Consider the following 19,698-nt stretch of genomic DNA (forward strand, 5'->3'; position numbering starts at 1 on the left):
AGTGTAGCGCCGGACCAGTGTGCGAGGGCCAGGTGCTGCTGCCTGGGTTGACAGGACATTGGGTCTGAGAAGGGAGGTGGCTTGTCCAGGGTGACGGGGTCTGTGGGTGGGCTTGCTCACAGGACTCAGCTCCTGGGCCCGTGTTCTGTCCGCTCTGTTACATTTAAGTCAAAGTGAGTTTCTTAACAAATTGAGCGGCACATTTAAGTTTGAACAAATAATTTGAAGACAGCCATGTCTGAGCACATACGTTTACTCAGAGCATCCTGTTCTGATCTTAAGTAGTTAAAAGGGGTAGTAAGAAAATAGAGAAGTGTAACACTTTCTTGTTTTATATTTAATGATAGAGGATTATTTCAATAGGATTCAGGTTCGTTAACTACCGAGAAACATCAGTCAGGTGGGAGTTAAAGACAGGTGGGTGCTCCCTCATTCTTCCAGTTAATTCTGAAGATTTAAAGGGACAGTGTCACAGTTTCTTTCATGGAACTTTCCAGGAGAGTATTTCCTCGGCAGTCCAGATCTCACATAGTTTCATTGCTTCTCTTTTCTTCCCCAGGTCAGCCTCCACTTTCACTGTCCTCCCTGTTTTTCCAAGAGCGGCAGAAAATGAGTAAATCTGTGGTGAGTGTTTCTGTGTATGTGTTTATTCCCCACTTGCTTTTATAGTATACCTTAGGAGATGAGTAATTCACACTTTTAAAGTGGGGATGGGAAGGTGGAAACAGGAGAGAGACGTGGGTGGACAAAGCATGGAGCACCAGCTTGGCAGCAGGCACCCCGTCACGTTCATTTGTGTTGACAGCACGACCCTTCAGAGCCCGTAAAACCACAGGACAGGCGCTGCTCAGGGGCTTGACGTTCGTTGCAAAAAAATGACAAATACCGTTCAGTACTTGACTTACACTGACCTGCCGAAACAGTTTTGTTTTCTTGTGCATCTCGCGATTTCTTTGGCCCTATCGCTGTAACGGTGAACAGGCTTCCTGAGTGGCCGTCCCTAAACCATGGCCATTGGTGCCTTAACTTGTGTCTCCTGTGAGCAGGGTACACTGTCCAGGGAGCACCCAGTGCCTAGAATTCCTCTGGTAATTAGAACGTCGTCCCATAAATGCATTGTTTTTACTGATTGAGCCGGGCGGGGGGACGAGGAAGCTCTGGAGGAATGGCCTTCCCAGCCTCTACTAGGTCTCGATAAATAGTTTTCTCTGATTGTCTGTCTGGGTTGCATCTCAGACTGGGCAGTGACGCCTCTGGCAGAGACTGCTGATTTCCCACTCACGTTGTATCCCACGGCCTGTGGTCCCCTGCCCCTTCCTGGAACCTGACCCGGTAAAGGTTAACCTGGGAGCCCCTCCTTGCCTTGGGCCGCTTGCCACCATTCCCATCTGCAGAATCGGCTCTGTTGGTGTCAGTGACGAGTCTCTCCTGTCTCTTCCTGACTGCTTCCTCTGCCCTGTTCATGTGTTGTTTCTTCCACCCCGGCTCGGGACTTTTACACCCGGCGGATCTCCCCCTCCCGTGTTCTGAGCTGCCCGCTCTGTCAGTTCTCCCACGCGGACCAGATGCCACTGCTCGGCCACCTGCATGCGCTTCTGGCGAGGATGTCCAAAGGACACCTCAGCTTAATAGGCCCAGTAGATCCGAAAATAATTATTTGCAGCCCCCCTCCTATGCCTTCTGCTCTCGTCCCCGTCATCTCTCTGTTCCGCTGTCCAGCCTGTCACTCTGTCCCAAACAACGGGATTCATTCTCCTCTCTTTCTCCTGTGTTAGCACATTTGCGTGTTCCTGTTGTTGTGTTCTAAGTGGCTTCTATCCCTTCCCCTTCGTCCCCTTCCTGCTCCCATTAAATTAGCTCGTTCTTTCATCCGTGGACCATTACAGAAACTTCCTTTCTGTGCTCCATCTTTCCTCCATGGGCTCAAGCGTATTTTCCACATTGAGCATTTCTCCAAAAATGCTTCCTTTTTCCATCCCTTGCTCTCTTGCTTTTGGTAATGTGAATCACATCATTTTGCCGCCGCGTGGAAAGCGCTTCAGAGGGTCTTTGAGTGGCAGGAAATCCTGGGGTGTGGGGGGAGTCAAGGGACCCCAGCTTGTTAGTGAGACACAGGAAGGAGTATGGCCTGGGGTGTTCCAGCTGATCCTAGGCCCCATACTGTGTTGGTGGGCTTGGATTTGTTCTTAATCACAAGTGAGGTTAAGTATATTTTCACATGTTTGGAAGCTGTTTCTTGTTTTTTTTTTGTTTTTTAACGCGTAGACTTATTTTTGAGAGCAGTGTAAGTTTATAGGAACACTGAGCAGTCAGTACAGAGCTGCCGTCAAACCCCGCCCCCCGCCCCCCCCGATTCTCAGTTCCCCGTGTTGCCCTGTTGTGAACATCTTACGTTAGTGTGGCACATTGTTTCAGTGTATGGGGGCTAGTGACAGCTTACTATCTGAAGCTCGTAGTTGATGTTAGAGGTCACACACTGTGTGGTTCAGGCCTTGGTGTCCGCCATGACAGTATCATACGGAACACGTTTGCTGCCCTAAAAGTTCCCTGGGCACCCCCTCTTCCTCCCTCCCCCCGTCCCTGACAACTACCCGTCTTTGCACTGTGTGTATAGTTTTGCCCTTTCTGGAAGGTCCATGAACAACATGGGCCTGAACTCTTTGGGTTCACTTATACGTGAATTTTTTTCAATAAATACAGCCTGGCACCGTAAAGGTATATTCTTAATGTTTTTTTTCTCCAGCTTATCGTATTGTAAGAATACGATTTGTGATAGACGTTAACATACAGAATATGTATTAATTGACTCTTTATGTTATTGGTAAGGCTTCTCGTCAGCAGGACACTGTTAGTCGTTAATTTGGTGGGGGGGAGTCAAAAGTTGTAACGGACTTTAAACTATGGGGGTCAGTTTCCCTAACCCCCGCGTTGTTCAAGGGAATCTATATGGCCTGTAGCTTTTTCAGACGGGCCCGTTTCGGTTTTTGTGTGAAGTGCCCACTCATGCCCACTGCCAGGCTTTTTCTGTCACTCATGCCCACTGCCAGGCTTTTTCTGTCACGATACTCTTTTGTTTTGCTTTTCTTATTGACTTACTAAATAGTCTTAACATTTTTCCTGTTTGGATCACCCCAGTAAACATTTCTTCCAAGCTTCTTTATTTTTTTACTTTATTTTCCAGCATTACCATATGTTTCTTTTTTTTTTTTTTTAAGATTTTATTTATTTATTTGACAGAGAAAGACAGAGAGGGAACACAAGCAGGGGGGAGTGGGAGAGGGAGAAGCAGGCTTCCCGCCGAGCAGGGAGCCCGACGCGGGGCTCGATCCCAGGACCCGAAGGCAGATGCTTAACGACTGGGCCACACAGATGTCCCTACCGTTTCATTTTTTAATGTTTTCATTTTGACGAGTCAAATACTGTACACACGAGCACGACTGTGTGGGTAGGAGTCCTCAGCCAGCGCTGGAGCCACAGCCCGGCCCACGGACCATCAGTGGTGGCGAGTGGGGCAGAGTTCGCGCTCTCGGGCTTCCCTCTCGTCTCTGTGGCTCTGTTTTCCCCTGCTGGCTCTGGAGGACGGCCGCGGCCGCTCTCCCTGGGTGGGCCACATCGTGGTGTGCTGACTTCCGGCTCTGGAGGCCCCGGGTGTCTGAGCATGTCCTTTCTCCTGGATGTTCGGGAGGACTCTGGCTCGGTGGGGCCTGTGGACTGTGGGCTTCGGGTCCCGGCGATGTGTGTCTGGGACACACGGAGGTGGCTTGTCCCTTTGCACGTGGGTCTTTGTCTGCAGTCCTCCGAGGGCCTCGCTTCCTCTCTCAGCTTTTACTGATGCGATGCCACGGCAGGGGAGAGAGCAGCGCTGTCTGCCTCGGAAGCCTTCTGACAGTGGGGCAGATATGATGTTCACAGAGTCTTCTCGCTCGCACGTCGGAAGGTCTGGCTTGTGTGGAAATGTGTAGCCAGCTCGGAGCTCCTGACAACGAAGCTGTCTCTGGAATATTAATTGTACTGAGTGTTCTTTTAAGACATTGAGGGTTGTTCCCTTTTGAAACTCACCTGAAATCCCTAAATAGCTGCAGTTTTGGCTGATTTCTTATTTTGTTAACCAGGTTTTCTGAAACCTATTTTCTTCGAGTTTCAAATGCTTGTAAAGCTGCTTATTTAAAGCCAGGGAAGGAACAATATGGTTTTCTCCTTCTCCCTTTGCATGTGAACGTGAACTCAGGCAAACTACTCAGACCCATCAGGAAAGAGAAAATCAGTTTGGAACATTTACAGTAATGCTGGTTTTAAGCAGCAATAGTGCATGTATTTTATGTGCATTATAAATGATAAAAACTATCATTTTTTCTTAATGTGTATGTTTTCCTAATAAGGCAAAAATGCAAGCATTAAAAAAAAAATCCCTGCAAATTAAATTGTACATTTTGTGAAATTACAGATGGCAAAACCAGAAGTTAAAATAAGATGTATATTGTTCTACTTATGTATTACAACTAAACGATTTCCTTTTTTTTTTTTTTTTTTAAGATTTTATTTATTTATTTGACAGAGACAGCGAGAGAGGGAACACAAGCAGGGGGAGTGGGAGAGGGAGAAGCAGGCTTCCTGCGGAGCAGGGAGCCCGATGTGGGCTCGATCCCAGGACCCTGGGATCATGACCTGAGCCGAAGGCAGACGCTTAACGACTGAGCCACCCAGGCGCCCCTAAACGACTTCCTTTTTCCATCCCTTGCTCTTTTGCTTTTGGTAATGACTTCTAACATGAGAACTTGTGGGTGCGGTCTTCATCAAGGTGGCCACAGTCTTGGCTGTGGATGTCTGAGTGAAGGATGGGCAGAGCTTCTGGAAGACCTACTCACTGTTACTCTCCCAGGCCGTCTCTTCACGGGCTGGGCTGGGGCAGTTCTGCACAGACTGGTCTTGATTGGGCAGGAACCACTTGTAACACCACTCTGTTCCCCCCCCCCCCCGCCCCCCGCCCCCAGCAGTTGGTGCTCCGAGCCCAGCACCTTTACCCTTCCCAGGCCAACAAAGACATTCCCGGATGTCCCCGCACCTGGAGCGTGGGAGAATAACAGGGTCAGGTAGCCAGGCATCTCAGGGAATCTTAACAGGACGCATCCTTCACTCTCTGATTGTTCCACATAAACAAGCTAAGATTTTCGGTCAATGTCAGGAGTTTGTGGTCCTCTCAAATGGCCCCTGAGTATGACACAGCCTTTCCCTTCACTGCCATCCACACTACTCCTTACTCTCTGTTTTGTTGGAATCTCTGGGGCCTTTTTGTTAACGCACCGACGCGTTTTAGAATCCTTCCTCTTGACTTGACTCATTAAGATTTCATAAAGCTGGGGCGCCTGGGTGGCTCATTCGTTAAGCGTCTGCCTTCGGCTCAGGTCATGATCCTAGGGTCGTGGGATCCAGCCCCGCATCGGGCTCCCTGCTCGGCGGGGAGCCTGCTTCTCCCTCTCCCGCTCCCCCTGCTTGTGTTCCCTCTCTCGCTGTGTCTCTCTCTGTCAAATAAATAAATCTTTAAAAAAAAAAAAAAAACAAAAACTTTTCCTCGGCAATTGCATAAACTTGACAGCTACATTACGTTTAGTTACTTACATTTCTGTTTTTTCTGATTACTTTCTGTCCTTATTTGGAAAGAGTGATAAGACGCATAAGGGATGGTCAACCAGTAATACACAGGTGTCATTGAGAAGTGTGTCTTAATGTCCAGAGAACTTTGCTAAGTGCTTTCCATGGATTAGCCCATTTGATGCTGGTATTACATGACCTGATCGGCTCCACCATTACCTTTATTTTAGAGGTAGTGATACAGCGGGACAGTGGTGATGATTGGTGTATTTGAGTGGGGCGGTTTATTCAGAAGATCCACGTTTAAAGGTTTGGTTTGGGCAGTTTCTGGGTCTGTTGTGAGCTGTTTGCCCCTCTTCGGGACCATGCTCCTGCCCTCCTGGAATGTGTAAATGGGAAGAAGGGGGATTCCGAGTTACCCGGCTGGGAATTAGGGACAGCCGAACCACGCCGTTACGACAGTTCACGCGGCAGCCGTGGTCAGACTGGGTAGGCTTACTGGGCAGTAACACGCACGGCTGGGGGTCCGTCGCCAGGCTTGTTGCTTTGGCCCTTGTGGCCGGCACCATGGGTCAGCTCCTTCTGTAAGCGGAGCAGGAACAGTGTGAACAGAGATAGTGGTTGAATTTCAGCCTGTTGAGTTTGGATCTGGGACATGTCTGGAGTTTAGGAGAGAAGTCTCGGTGGCTCGTATACGTTTGGGACATGCTGACACATAGCTGGGCATTAAAGCCATGAGGTCTGGTGGGATCACAGCAGGGTGCAGACGGCAAAGAGTAAAGGACCAAAAACAGAGCCCCGGGCCCTCTAACTTGAGGATGCCTTGGAGAACAGGGGAGCCAGCAAAGGAGAAGGAGCAGTGGGAGAGGTCAGAGGAGAGCCAATATTGGTAAAGTTCTGGAAGCAAAAAGGAGCAAAGTGCATCCTGTGTTTCTGTGAGTGCCCCTCAGGCCTGCACTTCTTGGGCCGGAGCTGCGCTGCGTCTGCTGGTCTTAGTGTCCCCAGCAGCCACGCTTGTTCCTGGCTCATAGTGCAAGACTGTGTGTGCCAAATGAACTCATCCTGGCGTATTTCTGGAATGTTCATTTTCTTCCCACAATGAAGAAGGTACACATGTTTATAGTTAACTTGACTGGGAGCTTGGTAAGCTCTTGTCCTCGTCCGTCTTCACCTCATCCAGTTCCGATCTGGTGCCGTTCCAGGGGCCAGTGTCATTCAGGGACGTGGCCGTGGACTTCACCCAGGAGGAGTGGCAGCAGCTGGAGCCCGAGCAGAAGACCACGTACCGGGATGTGATGCTGGAGAACTACAGCCATCTCGTCTCCGTGGGTGAGGAGAGCCTGCTTTCTCGATTGCTAGGATACATGGGGTTTCCCTCAAATGTTACTGAGTCTAACTTTGAGTTTGATGGGACAAATGTGAGTGGTCTGTTTGGGCACCATTTTGGTCTTCACCTCCCCAGTGAAAGGTTCCAATTGTGGTGCTGGTCGTGAGGCAGCACCGACCTCAGACGATAGAGACCCAGCAGCCCAGCAGTCAGGCTCAAGTTCTCTTTCGTTTCTGTTAACAGGCTGTCACATTATCAAACCGGAAGTTATCATCAAGTTGGAGCAAGGAGAAGAGCCATGGATAGTAGAAGGAGCATTCCTTCCGCAGAGTTACCCAGGTGTGTGCGTGCGGGCAGTGCGGAGACTGGTAACTTGGAAGTTTTTCCCAGGAATCGCTGACGGGAAACCTGCAAAAGGGACTACAGGCAGTCACCCGTGTGCCCCAGCTACCCGAGTCCCACTCCCAGCGCCTTCTTCCTTCCTCACAAGAACCTGTGTTTGCAGAGTGTTGCCACGCTTTTCTCTCCCCAGAGCCCCCCCCCCGTCACTTCCTTCCTCCCCCACGCTTCGCCCCACGCTTGCCCCACGCTTGCCCCCACGGCATTTCCAGCCATCCCGTTGTCGTGGGTTCTTTCAGTTCTTAGGCCTTCGTAAGTCTGTAATTGAAAAGTAACTGATGGGACTCTTCGGTTCTTGCCACCTTCCTTTTTTCTTCCTCTTTTCTGTGAAATGCCTCGGGCTGGTTTCTGTCCCTGGTTTCACATCTCCCTTCTCCGAGGTCAGATTCCAAACCCCAGCCTGTGCCTGAGCCAGTGAGTTCGGTTCACCTGTGGTCTGTGTGCTGCTCATCCTTCTCACGATCCAGCCCCGTCTTACGTCTGGTGACAGCAGTGTCTGGGTCTCCCGCCTGTCCCCGATACTCATGTCCACCTTGTCTCTTACTCACCGTTCGGTCCCAGCGCTTGCCCAGCGTCCTGTCACGTCAGGTGCTCAGTGAGTGAGGTGCACAGGAGTGAGGTTCTTTCCCTCCACCCTCCAGAAAGTGTCTCTGAAGGGTCTGCTTCCACCTTTGGTGGATTCTAGTTCCTGATTTCTTCTCAGGGCTCCTCTGACCTCTGTCCTTAGGGTTGTTGTTTGCCTGTTTTTTTATGCTTTACCATCCCTGTCCTCCTGTACGGCATCTCCCATGGTAGCTGCCCTGTGGCCCCTCACGCTAAGTGCACTTGCAAGATGGGTTCCTCGAAGTTTCCAGTTGATCTCACAGGTGGCCCAGGAGGAGCCTTCGGTGATTCCCTGCTGCTTCCTGAGGGAGTGTACATCCCTCCTCTTCCCTGTGCTGCCTGGAAAATCAATGTTCTGTGGTTTTCCACAACTCTTGCTACACTCCACGGGGTCCTCGCTCCTAAATGTCTTCTGTTCTTGTGGTTATTGTCCCCGTCACTTTATTTCAGGGGGGCCTGCTCTCTTTGTCAGATAGCAACACGTTCTTCCAGTCTGAGCCCAGTTTTTCCACCCCTCCTTGAAGTTTTTCCACCCCTCTTTGAAGTTTTTCCTTTTAGCTCTTATCATTCTTTCAGTCTGCTCCTTCTCTCTAAGTGACTCTGCCTCATGGCCATACCTTGAAAAAAATTAGGTTTGATCAAGTAATCTGTTATTTGGCAGGATATATTTTTTGCTTCAGCTTTTTTTTTTTTTTAAGATTTTATTTATTGGAGAGGGAGAGAGAGAGAGAGAGAGAGCACATGAGTAGGGGGAGGGGCAGAGGGAGAAGCAGATTCCCCCCTGAGCAGGGAGCCTGATGCAGGACTCGATCCCAGGACCCTGGGATCATGACCTGAGCTGAAGGCAGCCGCTTAACTGACTGAGCCACTCAGGCACCCTTGAGCTTCTTTCTTCTCCAGATCAGTATGTAATGTGTTCTCCCTTACCTTAGTATGTAATGTGTTTTCCCTTCCTTAGTATGTAATGTGTAGTCTGCACTTGAGTATCTGAGGCGCCAGGTAGGTGAAAGAACATTCTTGTCCGTCTGTTGAGAAATAATTTATAAGCAGATCTGTATACGCATGCCTGGGTCACATCCCCATTTACTCTGCAGGTGCATGAAAGATACCCATAGGATTCAGATGAAGAGCAACAGCTTTGATTTCTCTTCGGGGGTTCAAAGAAAATAGGGAAGAGAGTCATACTTTCTAAGAAACAGGATTTGGTTAAGAAAAGAGAAGAGAGTTGCATGGTACAATTTAAAACTCTGCCTTCATATGGACTGTTGATGATCCGAGGCATGGCTGAACCACTGTGCTAAAGTCATTGTATGGGGGGTAATTATTTTCAGCTTTTTCAGGGGAAATGGAGCTAATTGAAGTGAGGAAGGATTTAAGAAGTTTTCGTTTTTTGTGTTTAAACACGGAGATTCCCTGAGGGGTTTTGAGTAGATCAGGGCTGGAGGTCAAGTGAACTGGATAAAGCAGTAAGAGCGCAGACTTTGAAAGTGAGCTTGGGCGTTGTGGGCACCACAGCGATCTCAGAAGATGCCTGTGGTGCCTGGGGCGGGAATCCATGTTTCCCAACTTGCTGCGAAGCGATGTAACGCTGAGTGCTGGTCCCCTCCTGCACACCCGAGCCCCCCCTTGGGTGTATCAGATGACATTGTTTGCCTAACAAATAGCTTGGTTTTCCTAGAGCAGAAATTATTCTTCATAGACTAATATAAACCCAGTTTGGAACCATACTATGAATCCAGGTGGAAAGTGTTCTTTATCAGATGTTTCCCATTTTATCTGTCGACATTTTGGCAGTGGACTCTGGAAGCAGTAGTTTGGGGAGGACAGCGAGTACAATAGTCAAGTTCATCTAAAAACTTGGAAGTAAAAATAAAGAGCAGTTTAGGGGATCTGATTTGTAAGGTTTGTAAGTGAAAATGAAACCAAGTGAAACTCAGGAGTGATGAAGCCTGTTCACAGAATGAAGTGACAGCACTGTGTCGGAGGCAGGACTCATTTAAGGAAATCGGCGGGAGACTGAAAATGGGAAAACTAGCGGCTGCGTTACTGAGCCTGCGTTTTGTGCCAGAGGCTGCTCAGAGCACTTTATGAATTTATGTCATCCCACGGCGACCCTATAACGTGGGTACCGTTGTCTTTGCGCCACCTGTGGGTGATGCTGAGCAACGGGCGACGTAGGGACTCCCCCAGGTAGCCAGAGCACATGCTGTATTGTCCAGAGAGAAACAGAGTTCCGTGGTCTGACTTCAGGTTAAATCATAATATCAGAGAGTATTTATGGAATCGTAAACTTTTTTTTTTTTAAGATTTTTTATTTATTCATTCGAGACACAGAGATACAGAGAGAGAGAGAGAGAGCACGAGCGGGGGAGAGGCAGAGGGAGAAGCAGGCTCCCCGCTGAGCCAGGAGCCAGACGTGGGGCTCGATCCCAGGACCCTGGGATCATGACCCGAGCCGAAGGCAGATGCTCTACCATCTGAGCCACCCAGGTGCCCCTGAAATTGTAAACTTCTGAAGGGCTAGTGTGCTCTGGTCTGTTTTATCCTTCCTGTTGCACATACGGAGTTCCTGGGGCTCTCCTCCCATGTGACACAGAACCACAGGGAGTTAGAGCCCTGGCCACACGGCTGCTCCTCTAAACAGGAGGAGGTTTGGGTGTGAGCGGATTTGGCCCTGCTGTGCAGAATCTGGGCAAAATAGTTTGGAAGGATCTAGGCCCATGAGAACGTTGCCACAAAAATCTCAGTAAAAGGTGATGGTGCCTGAGACCGTAGTTGCCTCTCCCAACTCGCTGTGCAGTGGTGTGGTGCAAAGTGCTGGTCCCCTCCCCCACACCTGGTCGTCCCGGATACCTGTGCACCCCTCCGCCCCACGCTGCTCCGTGTTGCCCTTCGTGCACCCCGTTTGCTGTGAGTCCTTCCATATCTGCGTGTTAGCTGTTCATCCACCATCCTCTGTCTTCCCATCACTGCTCCATGTGTATATCTTACTATCTATGCCCGGTTTGGACAAAATCTTACAAAGTAGCAAAGATCAGAGGTGCTTGTGTTTTTCCCCTTTCCTCACCTCAGAGGTGTGTGTGTGTCTGTGTCTGTGTGTGCACGTGCGTGCATGTGTTTATTCCAAACCATAACAATAGGGGAAGGAAGTACACTGGGAATTATTTTCATCTGTCCATGGAGCTAGCATCTACACTAAAATGAAATGCTTACATGTAAGTCACCTTCCATGTCTTACGTAGGAAGATATACAAAATTTTGTTAATTTTGCCTCTTTTTAGAAGAAGTCTGGAAAGCCAATGATCTGGGAGAAAGAGTCCAGGAAAATGAAGGCAAATATTCAAGGCAAGCTGTATCCATCAACAACAAAACCCTGATTGAAGAGAGAGGTAATGGTCTTGGTAAGACTTTTAATGTGGAAACGAACCCCATTCCTTCAAGAAAAATGTCCTATAAATGTGACTCATGTGAAAAGAGTTTGAAATCTATTTCAGAATATATTAGTAGTGATGGAAGCTATGCAAGAATGAAGCCCGATGAATGTAGTGCGTGTGGGAAACCACTTCCCCACGTTAAACTTGAGAAAACTCATCCAGGAGATGAATCTTACGAATTTAATCAAAATGGGGAAGGTTATAGTCTAAATGAAGAAAGTATTTATCAGAACATTCATATTTTGGAGAAACCCTTTGAATATATTGAATGTCAGAAAGATGCAGTTTTTGTTAATCACATGGAGGAGAAGCCCTATAAGTGGAATGAATCTGAAATAGCCTTTCTGCAAATGTCCAACCTCAGCGTACACCAGAGGTCTCATATGGAATTGAAGCCCTATGAATGCAGTGCATGCGGGAAATCCTTCTGTAAAAAGTCAAAGTTTATCATCCATCAGAGGACTCACACAGGAGAGAAACCTTATGAATGTAATCAGTGTGGGAAATCCTTCTGCCAGAAGGGGACCCTCACTGTCCATCAGCGCACACACACAGGGGAGAAGCCCTACGAATGTAACGAATGTGGAAAAACCTTCTACCAGAAGTTACACCTCATTCAACATCAGAGAACTCACTCAGGAGAGAAGCCCTATGAATGTAGCTACTGTGGAAAATCCTTTTGCCAGAAGACACACCTCACACAACACCAGAGAACACATTCAGGAGAGAGACCCTATGTTTGTCACGACTGTGGAAAAACCTTCTCCCAGAAGTCAGCACTTAACGACCATCAGAAAATCCACACGGGCGTGAAACTCTACAAGTGTAATGAATGTGGGAAGTGCTTCTGCCGCAAGTCTACACTCACCACACATCAGAGGACGCACACTGGAGAGAAGCCCTACGAATGTAACGAGTGTGGGAAATTCTTCTCACGGCTGTCTTATCTCACTGTACACTACCGGACTCATTCGGGAGAGAAGCCCTACGAATGTAACGAGTGTGGGAAAACCTTCTACCTGAACTCAGCCCTCATGAGACATCAGCGAGTGCACACCGGAGAGAAACCGTACGAATGTACCGAGTGTGGGAAACTCTTTTCTCAGCTGTCGTACCTCACTATACACCACAGAACTCATTCAGGAGTGAAACCGTATGAATGTAATGAGTGTGGGAAGACCTTCTACCAGAACTCAGCCCTCTGCAGACATCGGAGAATACATAAAGGAGAGAAGCCCTACGAATGTTATATATGTGGAAAGTTCTTCTCCCAGATGTCGTACCTCACCATACACCATCGAATTCATTCAGGAGAGAAGCCCTATGAATGTAATGAGTGTGGTAAAACCTTCTGCCAGAATTCAGCCCTTAACAGACATCAGAGGACACACACAGGAGAGAAAGCCTATGAGTGTTACGAGTGTGGGAAGTTCTTCTCTCAGATGTCCTATCTCACCATCCACCACCGGATCCATTCGGGAGAGAAGCCCTTTGAATGTAATGAATGTGGAAAAGCCTTCTCTCGGATGTCATACCTCACTGTACACTATAGAACTCATTCTGGAGAGAAGCCCTATGAATGTAACGAGTGTGGGAAAAAATTCTACCACAAATCAGCCTTCAATAGCCATCAGAGGATTCACAGGAGAGGGAATGTGAATGTACTGGATGTGGGGAGGCTTCTCTGAAGTCGGAGAACCTTTCAGTGTGGGAGTGGGAGACGCCTGCCGACGTACGTCGGAGCTCACACGGGTGTTGTGCACAAGCCTTTGTGTTACTCAGACTTGAAGCCTGAAAGTTCACAGGGTAGAAACTACAACTGTAACAAGACCACAGGACTTACCGGATACCAGACTATACAGGCGTAAAAACTGATACGTATTTAGAATGTGTATGCACTTCACCGTGGACTCAAACTTTCGTTTTACACATCAGGGAATTCATACCAAGGGAAAAATCTCTCAATTTTAAGGAAGGTGGGAAACCTGCTCCTTTGGAAATTATTGATATTAAATGTTAAAATGTTTCTGATGTAGTATCAAGCTTCTTAAAAGCAAAAGTACAGACGATAAAGATACTTGTGTAAATAGAAGCTGTAAAATCAGCCGACAGTAATCAAGACCACAGCATAGCAACCTCTCACTCACACGGGAGTGGTTCCTGGGAATGTAGGACTTACGTTCATTTGAGGGATTTTTGGTTTGTCTGCGTGCTTTTTAGGATGCTACATTACAGGAAGTGTATGTTCAGTTTGAATCATGTTTGAAAAGCCATTGTATCTTTATTAGAATGATTTGTAGACATGGTAAGATTATCCATTTTAAATAGCTCCGCCTTGTTAGTATCCTGATACCCTGGTACCGTCCCTGAACTAACATCTGATAGTCTCAAGTACTTCTTGTATTCTTGCCTGGCATTTATGAATGTCTTTGATCATTGTTAATGAATGAAGTCTTCTGTAAAGAAGCCAATGTTTTAATAACATGTTCAGCTGTATCTGAGTCAGCAAGAGTTAGAAATCTACGCATATGATAGAAAAGTGCTTAGATAATTTTAAATTGCTAATGCCAGACTTTTCCAGTAGTAAGAAGCGCCGGTAGTACTCATTGTACTCTATACAGTAACATTTACTTAAAATATTTAAGTACTTAAGATATTCCCATTTATATCAGTTTTTTTCCATCTGTTTTATTTGGATGCTTACAGAAGTGTGCAGAGCACACATACTATGTAATTTAGGAATTACCTGTATTTTTATTTGATAGGATAGTATTTTTAAATATTGTGCTCTGCTCCTTCCTTCCTGAATGAAGAATTCTTCCTGTGGGTTTGGGGCAGACACTGTTGAGTGACCCTGGTCACTCCTTACTGTTCGCTGGTGGAATTTGGGGATCCATTCTTCCTTGTGGAATGGGGGGGGAATCCTGACTAGTTTCAACCATATTGTGATAATCCCTTTCTCACTGCCAGCAATTGGTTTAGAATGGTCACGGGACCCAGTTCTATTCAGATAAAGAGAGATATCTGACAGGTTATTTCTGGAAAAGGTTCCCTCAAAGATTCAAGGAAGGAGTCCTGCAGGGTGAAGTAGAGTCTTTAGTTGAACATTGCCTTCACGGCATGTGATGCCTGGTTGTGTCTTTCAACGCTGAATTAGAATTTAAGCATGGCAGAACAGAAAGACTGGGAGAACCTGGGACCTGGACGATGTGGAGCCACTGAACCAACCAGCCGTGTAGCTTGTCCACCTCTGGACTGTTGCTTCTGGAGGAGACGAAATTTACTTTGGAGCCAGTTGATTTCGGTTGCTCTGGTAGGGACAGCTGAAGATAGAGTTACACCTTCGTAGGAATTATGCAATGGAGAAGTGGACTTCAGGTAAATCACTTATTTAGAAGTACTGATTGAGTTTGGTCTTATTTTCTGTAAGTTTTGATGTAAATAGTTTGAGCACTACAAATCAACTTGAAATAATTAAATGTATATGTTTCCTCGAATGGTTACATCATTGACCTTAGAGCCTGATAACAATGTCAGATACACCTTCCTTTTTACAATGCATGACATTAAATTTGTTCAGGTTAATTTATGTTATTCATGGATCATCACTCCACTGTTGGTTCACAGTGTATGGTGTGGAGGTAAGGACCTTTGCTTTCCAGTGATCAGCCCGAGAGCCTATATTTGAATAACAGCCCTGCCCACTGAGGTGAAATGCCGTAATTTTCATGTATTTGAATCATTCATGGAACCCGTTTTTGTTGCTCAGCACTTTCCCTCCATATTCTTCTAGCAGATTGTGAGTATGCTTCATGACCGGAATGAAAAGTCTGTTAGATCATATAGTTTGTGTCGGAAAATATATTCATGGTGTATTTGTTGAAATGATAGCTACAAAGATTTCCCACAGTAGTTTGTCCTCATAGCTTAAATACACAGTATGCATTTTAAGTAAAATATTTAAAAAGTGTAAATGGTTTACAGCATTCTTTCTCATGGAGTGCCTGTGCGTGAAAGGGCCTGGCGCACAGACGTGGTCCTGAACTGCGTCTCTGATGACATAGTGACAGGATTTGTTCGTAGTCGCAAAGCGGTCAGTGTTTTCTTATTACATCTGAGTGGGCTCAGTGGCATGTTCTTCTTTAACGATACTGTTTTTCTTCTTCCCTAGAGGCACTTAAAATAAGTTTGTCTTAAATTTGATGGAATGCAGTATTTGAAAAGTTTCTGTTCCTGGCAAGCGTGTAAGATACACAGGCCTGAGTTCATGAGGGAGAGCGCTAGAGAGACGTCTGCTTCCCTGTCCTGCAGCAAGGACCAAACGTGGAATTGGGGCAGAGCGTGAGTTCTTGTGTGTTACACACAGTGACCTGATAAAATTTGGAGTGTGAGCAGATGATGAACTCTGAGAGTGGTTTTCAAGGGCTGAGCAGAAGGAAGACCCTTCCTGGCAGGTGGACATGTGAGATTCCCCTAGTTTTTTTCTGTTGTCCTCAAGTCAGTGAAGCAGTGTCAAATAGGTCAGATCGAAGATATGTTAACACCAGGGCCCTGTCCTCTCAGAGACCCCAGAGTCAGCCTCTTCTCTGTTCCATGGCCGTGTGCCTGGCTGTGCTATGCAGTTAAGCTCCCCAGGGAAGGCTGGATAAGCCACACGACTACAGCCCAGATAACTGCCCACTTTATAGAATGCCTGCAAATCAAGCAAATTCCTTTTCCTTTTCATCATAGAGATGGCTGCATCACAGATAAATTACTTTTCCCTTCCCTGAATGTAAAGTCTGTGATTCCTGCCAAACTGATGAACTAGCCTGGGCTGCTGACTCGTTCCCAGATTCCAACTCTGGGGCTGCCGGAGAAGTAAGAGCAGTTTGCGGGTCCAGGGAACTGCAGTGGGTGGGGGGGGGGCCCTGGGGGAGGTGTGAGCAGCCAGAGACACTAGAGGGGCAGGTGCTGGGGAACTTTGGGATTGGAGTCTCCTACACTCTCCTGCTCTCCACTGTAGTGTCCCAAGCACATTCTTGCCCAGCACGGTGCCTTCATGAAATAGAAAGCAGGTGCACCAGCTCCATGCAGCTGGGATGAGGGCTGCACACAACACACACATGCCTGGAGCAGCCTCTTCTCACTCCACGGCCAAGTCCTCACAGTAAGTAGGCACATGTTTCTGGATGGAGGAGAGGATCCATCAGGAGGGGGGTTCCTCCTGGCTGGGGGTGGGCTTTCTCTTCTGTAGTACATCGGTCTGCTGAAGCCACGCTGCTACCTGTTATCGTCCTGGAGTTGCAGATACCCAAGCGAAAATTAATGCTGGAAACAAACGTAGGAGTTACTAAGAGCACACCATACGTCTCCACAACTGGCAAACTTAATGGGATGTAAAAATCCAGATTTCAAAATTGTCTTACAAGACATCCTTTAAAAAAAGTATATTGGTTGTATGAAGCAGGAACAGTTACTCCAAAAGAGGGGGCGGGGCATGGACACGGCCAGAGACCCAGACAGTGGGCTGTGTGGTAACAGGAGCTGTTCGCCCAAGATGCCAGGAAGGAAGGAAGGGATGCATGTGAAAACAAAACACTGAGGCCAGAAGACAGTGGACCTAATACCCGTATCCTGGGGTTCTTAAGACAGGGTGGGAAAAAAATTATGAATTAAAAATTTCTCTGAATTAAAAAACCATGAAATTATAAAAGGGGCTTTTGTGATGCCAAATGGAAAGGTACAGAAAAATCTACAGTCTATAAAGCAAAATTGTTTAAAGACCAATAACTAGAATACATGAAGATACCCAGCAAAAGAGCAAGAAAGGGCAGTGCTTGGACTCATCTGTCATTAGAAATACGCACGTTAAACCAGTGAAGTACCCCTTATGCTGATGAGAGGGGCGGAAACGACAGTGCCGTGTAGTATCGGTAAAGAAGTGTTAAACTGACCCAGAAATACCTTTCAAAATTCACGTGTGTGCCTTGTGCAGTAGTACTGCTGATATGCTTTTCTGTCCCAGAGAAATTCTGTACGCACGTGGCTGTGTATACAGAGCGATTCTGTCAACACGATGTGCGGATAGCCCAGGTCGCAGGAAGAGGGGAGTAAATGCAGAGGAAGCAGTGGAGTGCTTGCTCTCCGGCAATTAGGAGCAAAGACCGGACCTGCACATAGCACATCTGATAACGCATAAATAAGAATTTCAAAAAAAGGAATGAGCTTTCATGCAACTACGTGACACACCACACACTCGCCCCTGACAGGCTACAGCAGAATGGGCTTCCGGTCATACACGGACTCGTGTGAATGGCTGTGAAGGGGCAGAGAATGGAATCGGGGCTTGGAATGAAGAATCAGGTTAAGAATGGTTTCCATGCAGAAACCAGTATTGAAAATAAATGTTTTGAACTGAGTGGCATGATGAACACTGTTCCCCAGGACTCCAGAAACATTAAAACACAAAAAATAAAGGACCAGAGAAATAAAAATCCTCAGTGTTTTATGCTGTTCCGTTTTAGCCTGAGTTTCACAGCCCAGGTGCCTAAATGATGTCTGTGTCCTTTTTGGCAACTTCACCCCAAGCCAACTTCCAGTAAAATGGTTAAATGGTTGTAGCTGCTCCATTTGTCGGTCATTCCATAATTAAAAAAAAAAAATTTTTTTTAAAGTAGGCTCTGGGCCCAGCATGGGGCTTGAACTCACAACCCTGAGATCAAGAGGCGCATGCTTTACTGACTGAGCCAGCAGGTGCCCCGGTCACTGTACTTTGAACTGTCCTTCCTGGGACGAGGGATGACCCTCCCCCCTCAGGAGGATGTGCATGGCTCCGTAAACCTGCTGAGTGGGACAGCCTGCACTGGTCCGTGCACCGGTGCCCCCCCTTCCTTCTGTAAGAGCCCCCCCTTCTGTCCAGTTTGAGCTGGCACCCCACTGCAGCTCTGGCGTCCCAGCTTCAGCTAGCCATGGCCAGGAGGCTGCAGTTAGTAGGTCCACGGGGTGCGAGTGGGGTAACGTGTCATCTTCTGAGTCATTCTAGAAGAGGACTATCCTTCACTGACTTCCTCCCTCCCTCGGCTGTGACCAAACCGTGGTGCTGAGCCGCCACCTACCCTGAGAACAAGGAGAACACTTGAGGGCCAGGCTTGGCCAACAGGCCCTAAGAGGGGCCTGCTGGGGACACATCAGGCTTTCTGGGCACAGCCTCCGCGGCCACTCAGCCCTCCCTCTAGTATGAAAGCACCCCTCCCGATAAACCTTTATGCGTGGGACACAAATTTCAATTTCATAGAATTTCACATGCTATAAAATATTTTGATCTTTTTAAAAAACTACTTAAAAATGTAAAGCCCATTCTCAGCTTACAGGCTGTACAAAAGAGGCAGGCACCAAATGTGGCCCATGAGCTGTGCCTTGCTGACTCCTCTCTAGGGGATGGAGAAGCAACAGGATAAAGGGGACCCTTCCCTCTGGAGCAGAACCTGGAACGGGGCTATCCTACCTCCCCGGACCACCTGTTGGTTTGGAATTGTATGGGAGAAAGCACTCTTTCTTGGCAGCCGATCGGACGCTGATACAGAATTAGCCAACAAGAAATGAACCACTGTCATTTCTTCTAAACTGTGACGAATGTGTCCCTCCCAAACCTCATGGTACACACACGACTAGGAAGGAGTAAGTCATGGGAAGAAAGTAGGGTAAGGACAGCCCACTCAAAACCTCTGTAATGTAACAAGAGATCTAGCAGAATCTGCAGCAAACCTAACAAAAAATAGCACAGTTTACAAATTTTAAGTCCCTTACAAAAGAATGCAGTATTTTTATCTTTAGAAAAATGTGTGCTCGGGGCGCCTGGGTGGCTCAGTCGTTAAGCGTCTGCCTTCGGCTCAGGTCATGATCCCAGGGTCCTGGGATCGAGTCCCACATCGGGCTCCTTGCTCAGCGGGGAGACTGCTTCTCCCTCTGTCACTCCCCCTGCTTGTGTTCCCCCTCTCACTGTGTGTGTCTCTCTCTCTCTGTCAAATAAATAAATAAAATCTTTAAAAAAAAAAAGAAAAGAAAAGAAAAATGTGTGCTCAGATCTTGATTTCTAAATATTCTTCACCAGATGGAACCAGGGCTGCTCAGGAAAACAGCACAGAACACTGACTTATCAAAGGGAAGTGCTCAGCACTGATGGGAAGGTGCAGCAGAGGAGGGGAATGGAGGGCTCTGTCCTCCCCGTAGGAGCAGCTGGTGAGCTGGCAGCCTCTGCAGAACTCTAGCATCTAGTCCAAAACTCTCAACCAGCAGGGGAGGCGTGCTAAGGGCGGCCCTGTGCGGCCACAGAGCTGGGACTTTCGCCTGCCTGCCTGCCTGCCA

The 19,698-nt window shown here is 47.5% G+C and overlaps 3 protein-coding genes across 3 annotated transcripts in view; 1 reads left to right on the plus strand and 2 right to left on the minus strand.

The window, feature by feature from the left end:
- Positions 1 to 16,271, minus strand: part of ACTB (actin beta) — a 333,619-nt gene extending 317,348 nt beyond the window's left edge. Inside the window, exon 1 of the mRNA XM_081819048.1 lies at positions 16,263 to 16,271. The gene's annotated coding sequence lies outside the window, so the exon portion shown is untranslated. The remainder of the gene's footprint in view (positions 1 to 16,262) is intronic.
- The window catches only part of ZNF12 (zinc finger protein 12), a 20,320-nt gene extending 969 nt beyond the window's left edge, over positions 1 to 19,351 (plus strand). The window contains exons 2-5 of the mRNA XM_081819044.1: positions 560 to 624; positions 6,792 to 6,918; positions 7,160 to 7,255; positions 11,200 to 19,351. Of these exons, the coding sequence (XP_081675170.1) occupies positions 610 to 624; positions 6,792 to 6,918; positions 7,160 to 7,255; positions 11,200 to 13,040 (2,079 nt within the window). The 5' untranslated portion in view covers positions 560 to 609 and the 3' untranslated portion in view covers positions 13,041 to 19,351. The remainder of the gene's footprint in view (positions 1 to 559; positions 625 to 6,791; positions 6,919 to 7,159; positions 7,256 to 11,199) is intronic.
- Positions 1 to 19,698, minus strand: part of RBAK (RB associated KRAB zinc finger) — a 73,519-nt gene that overhangs the window by 31,056 nt on the left and 22,765 nt on the right. The window lies entirely within an intron of this gene.

The sequence above is a fragment of the Leptonychotes weddellii genome, chromosome 5, assembly GCF_054177405.1.
Source record: "Leptonychotes weddellii isolate Sample4059 chromosome 5, ASM5417740v2, whole genome shotgun sequence".
In the NCBI taxonomy this organism is placed as follows: domain Eukaryota; kingdom Metazoa; phylum Chordata; class Mammalia; order Carnivora; family Phocidae; genus Leptonychotes; species Leptonychotes weddellii.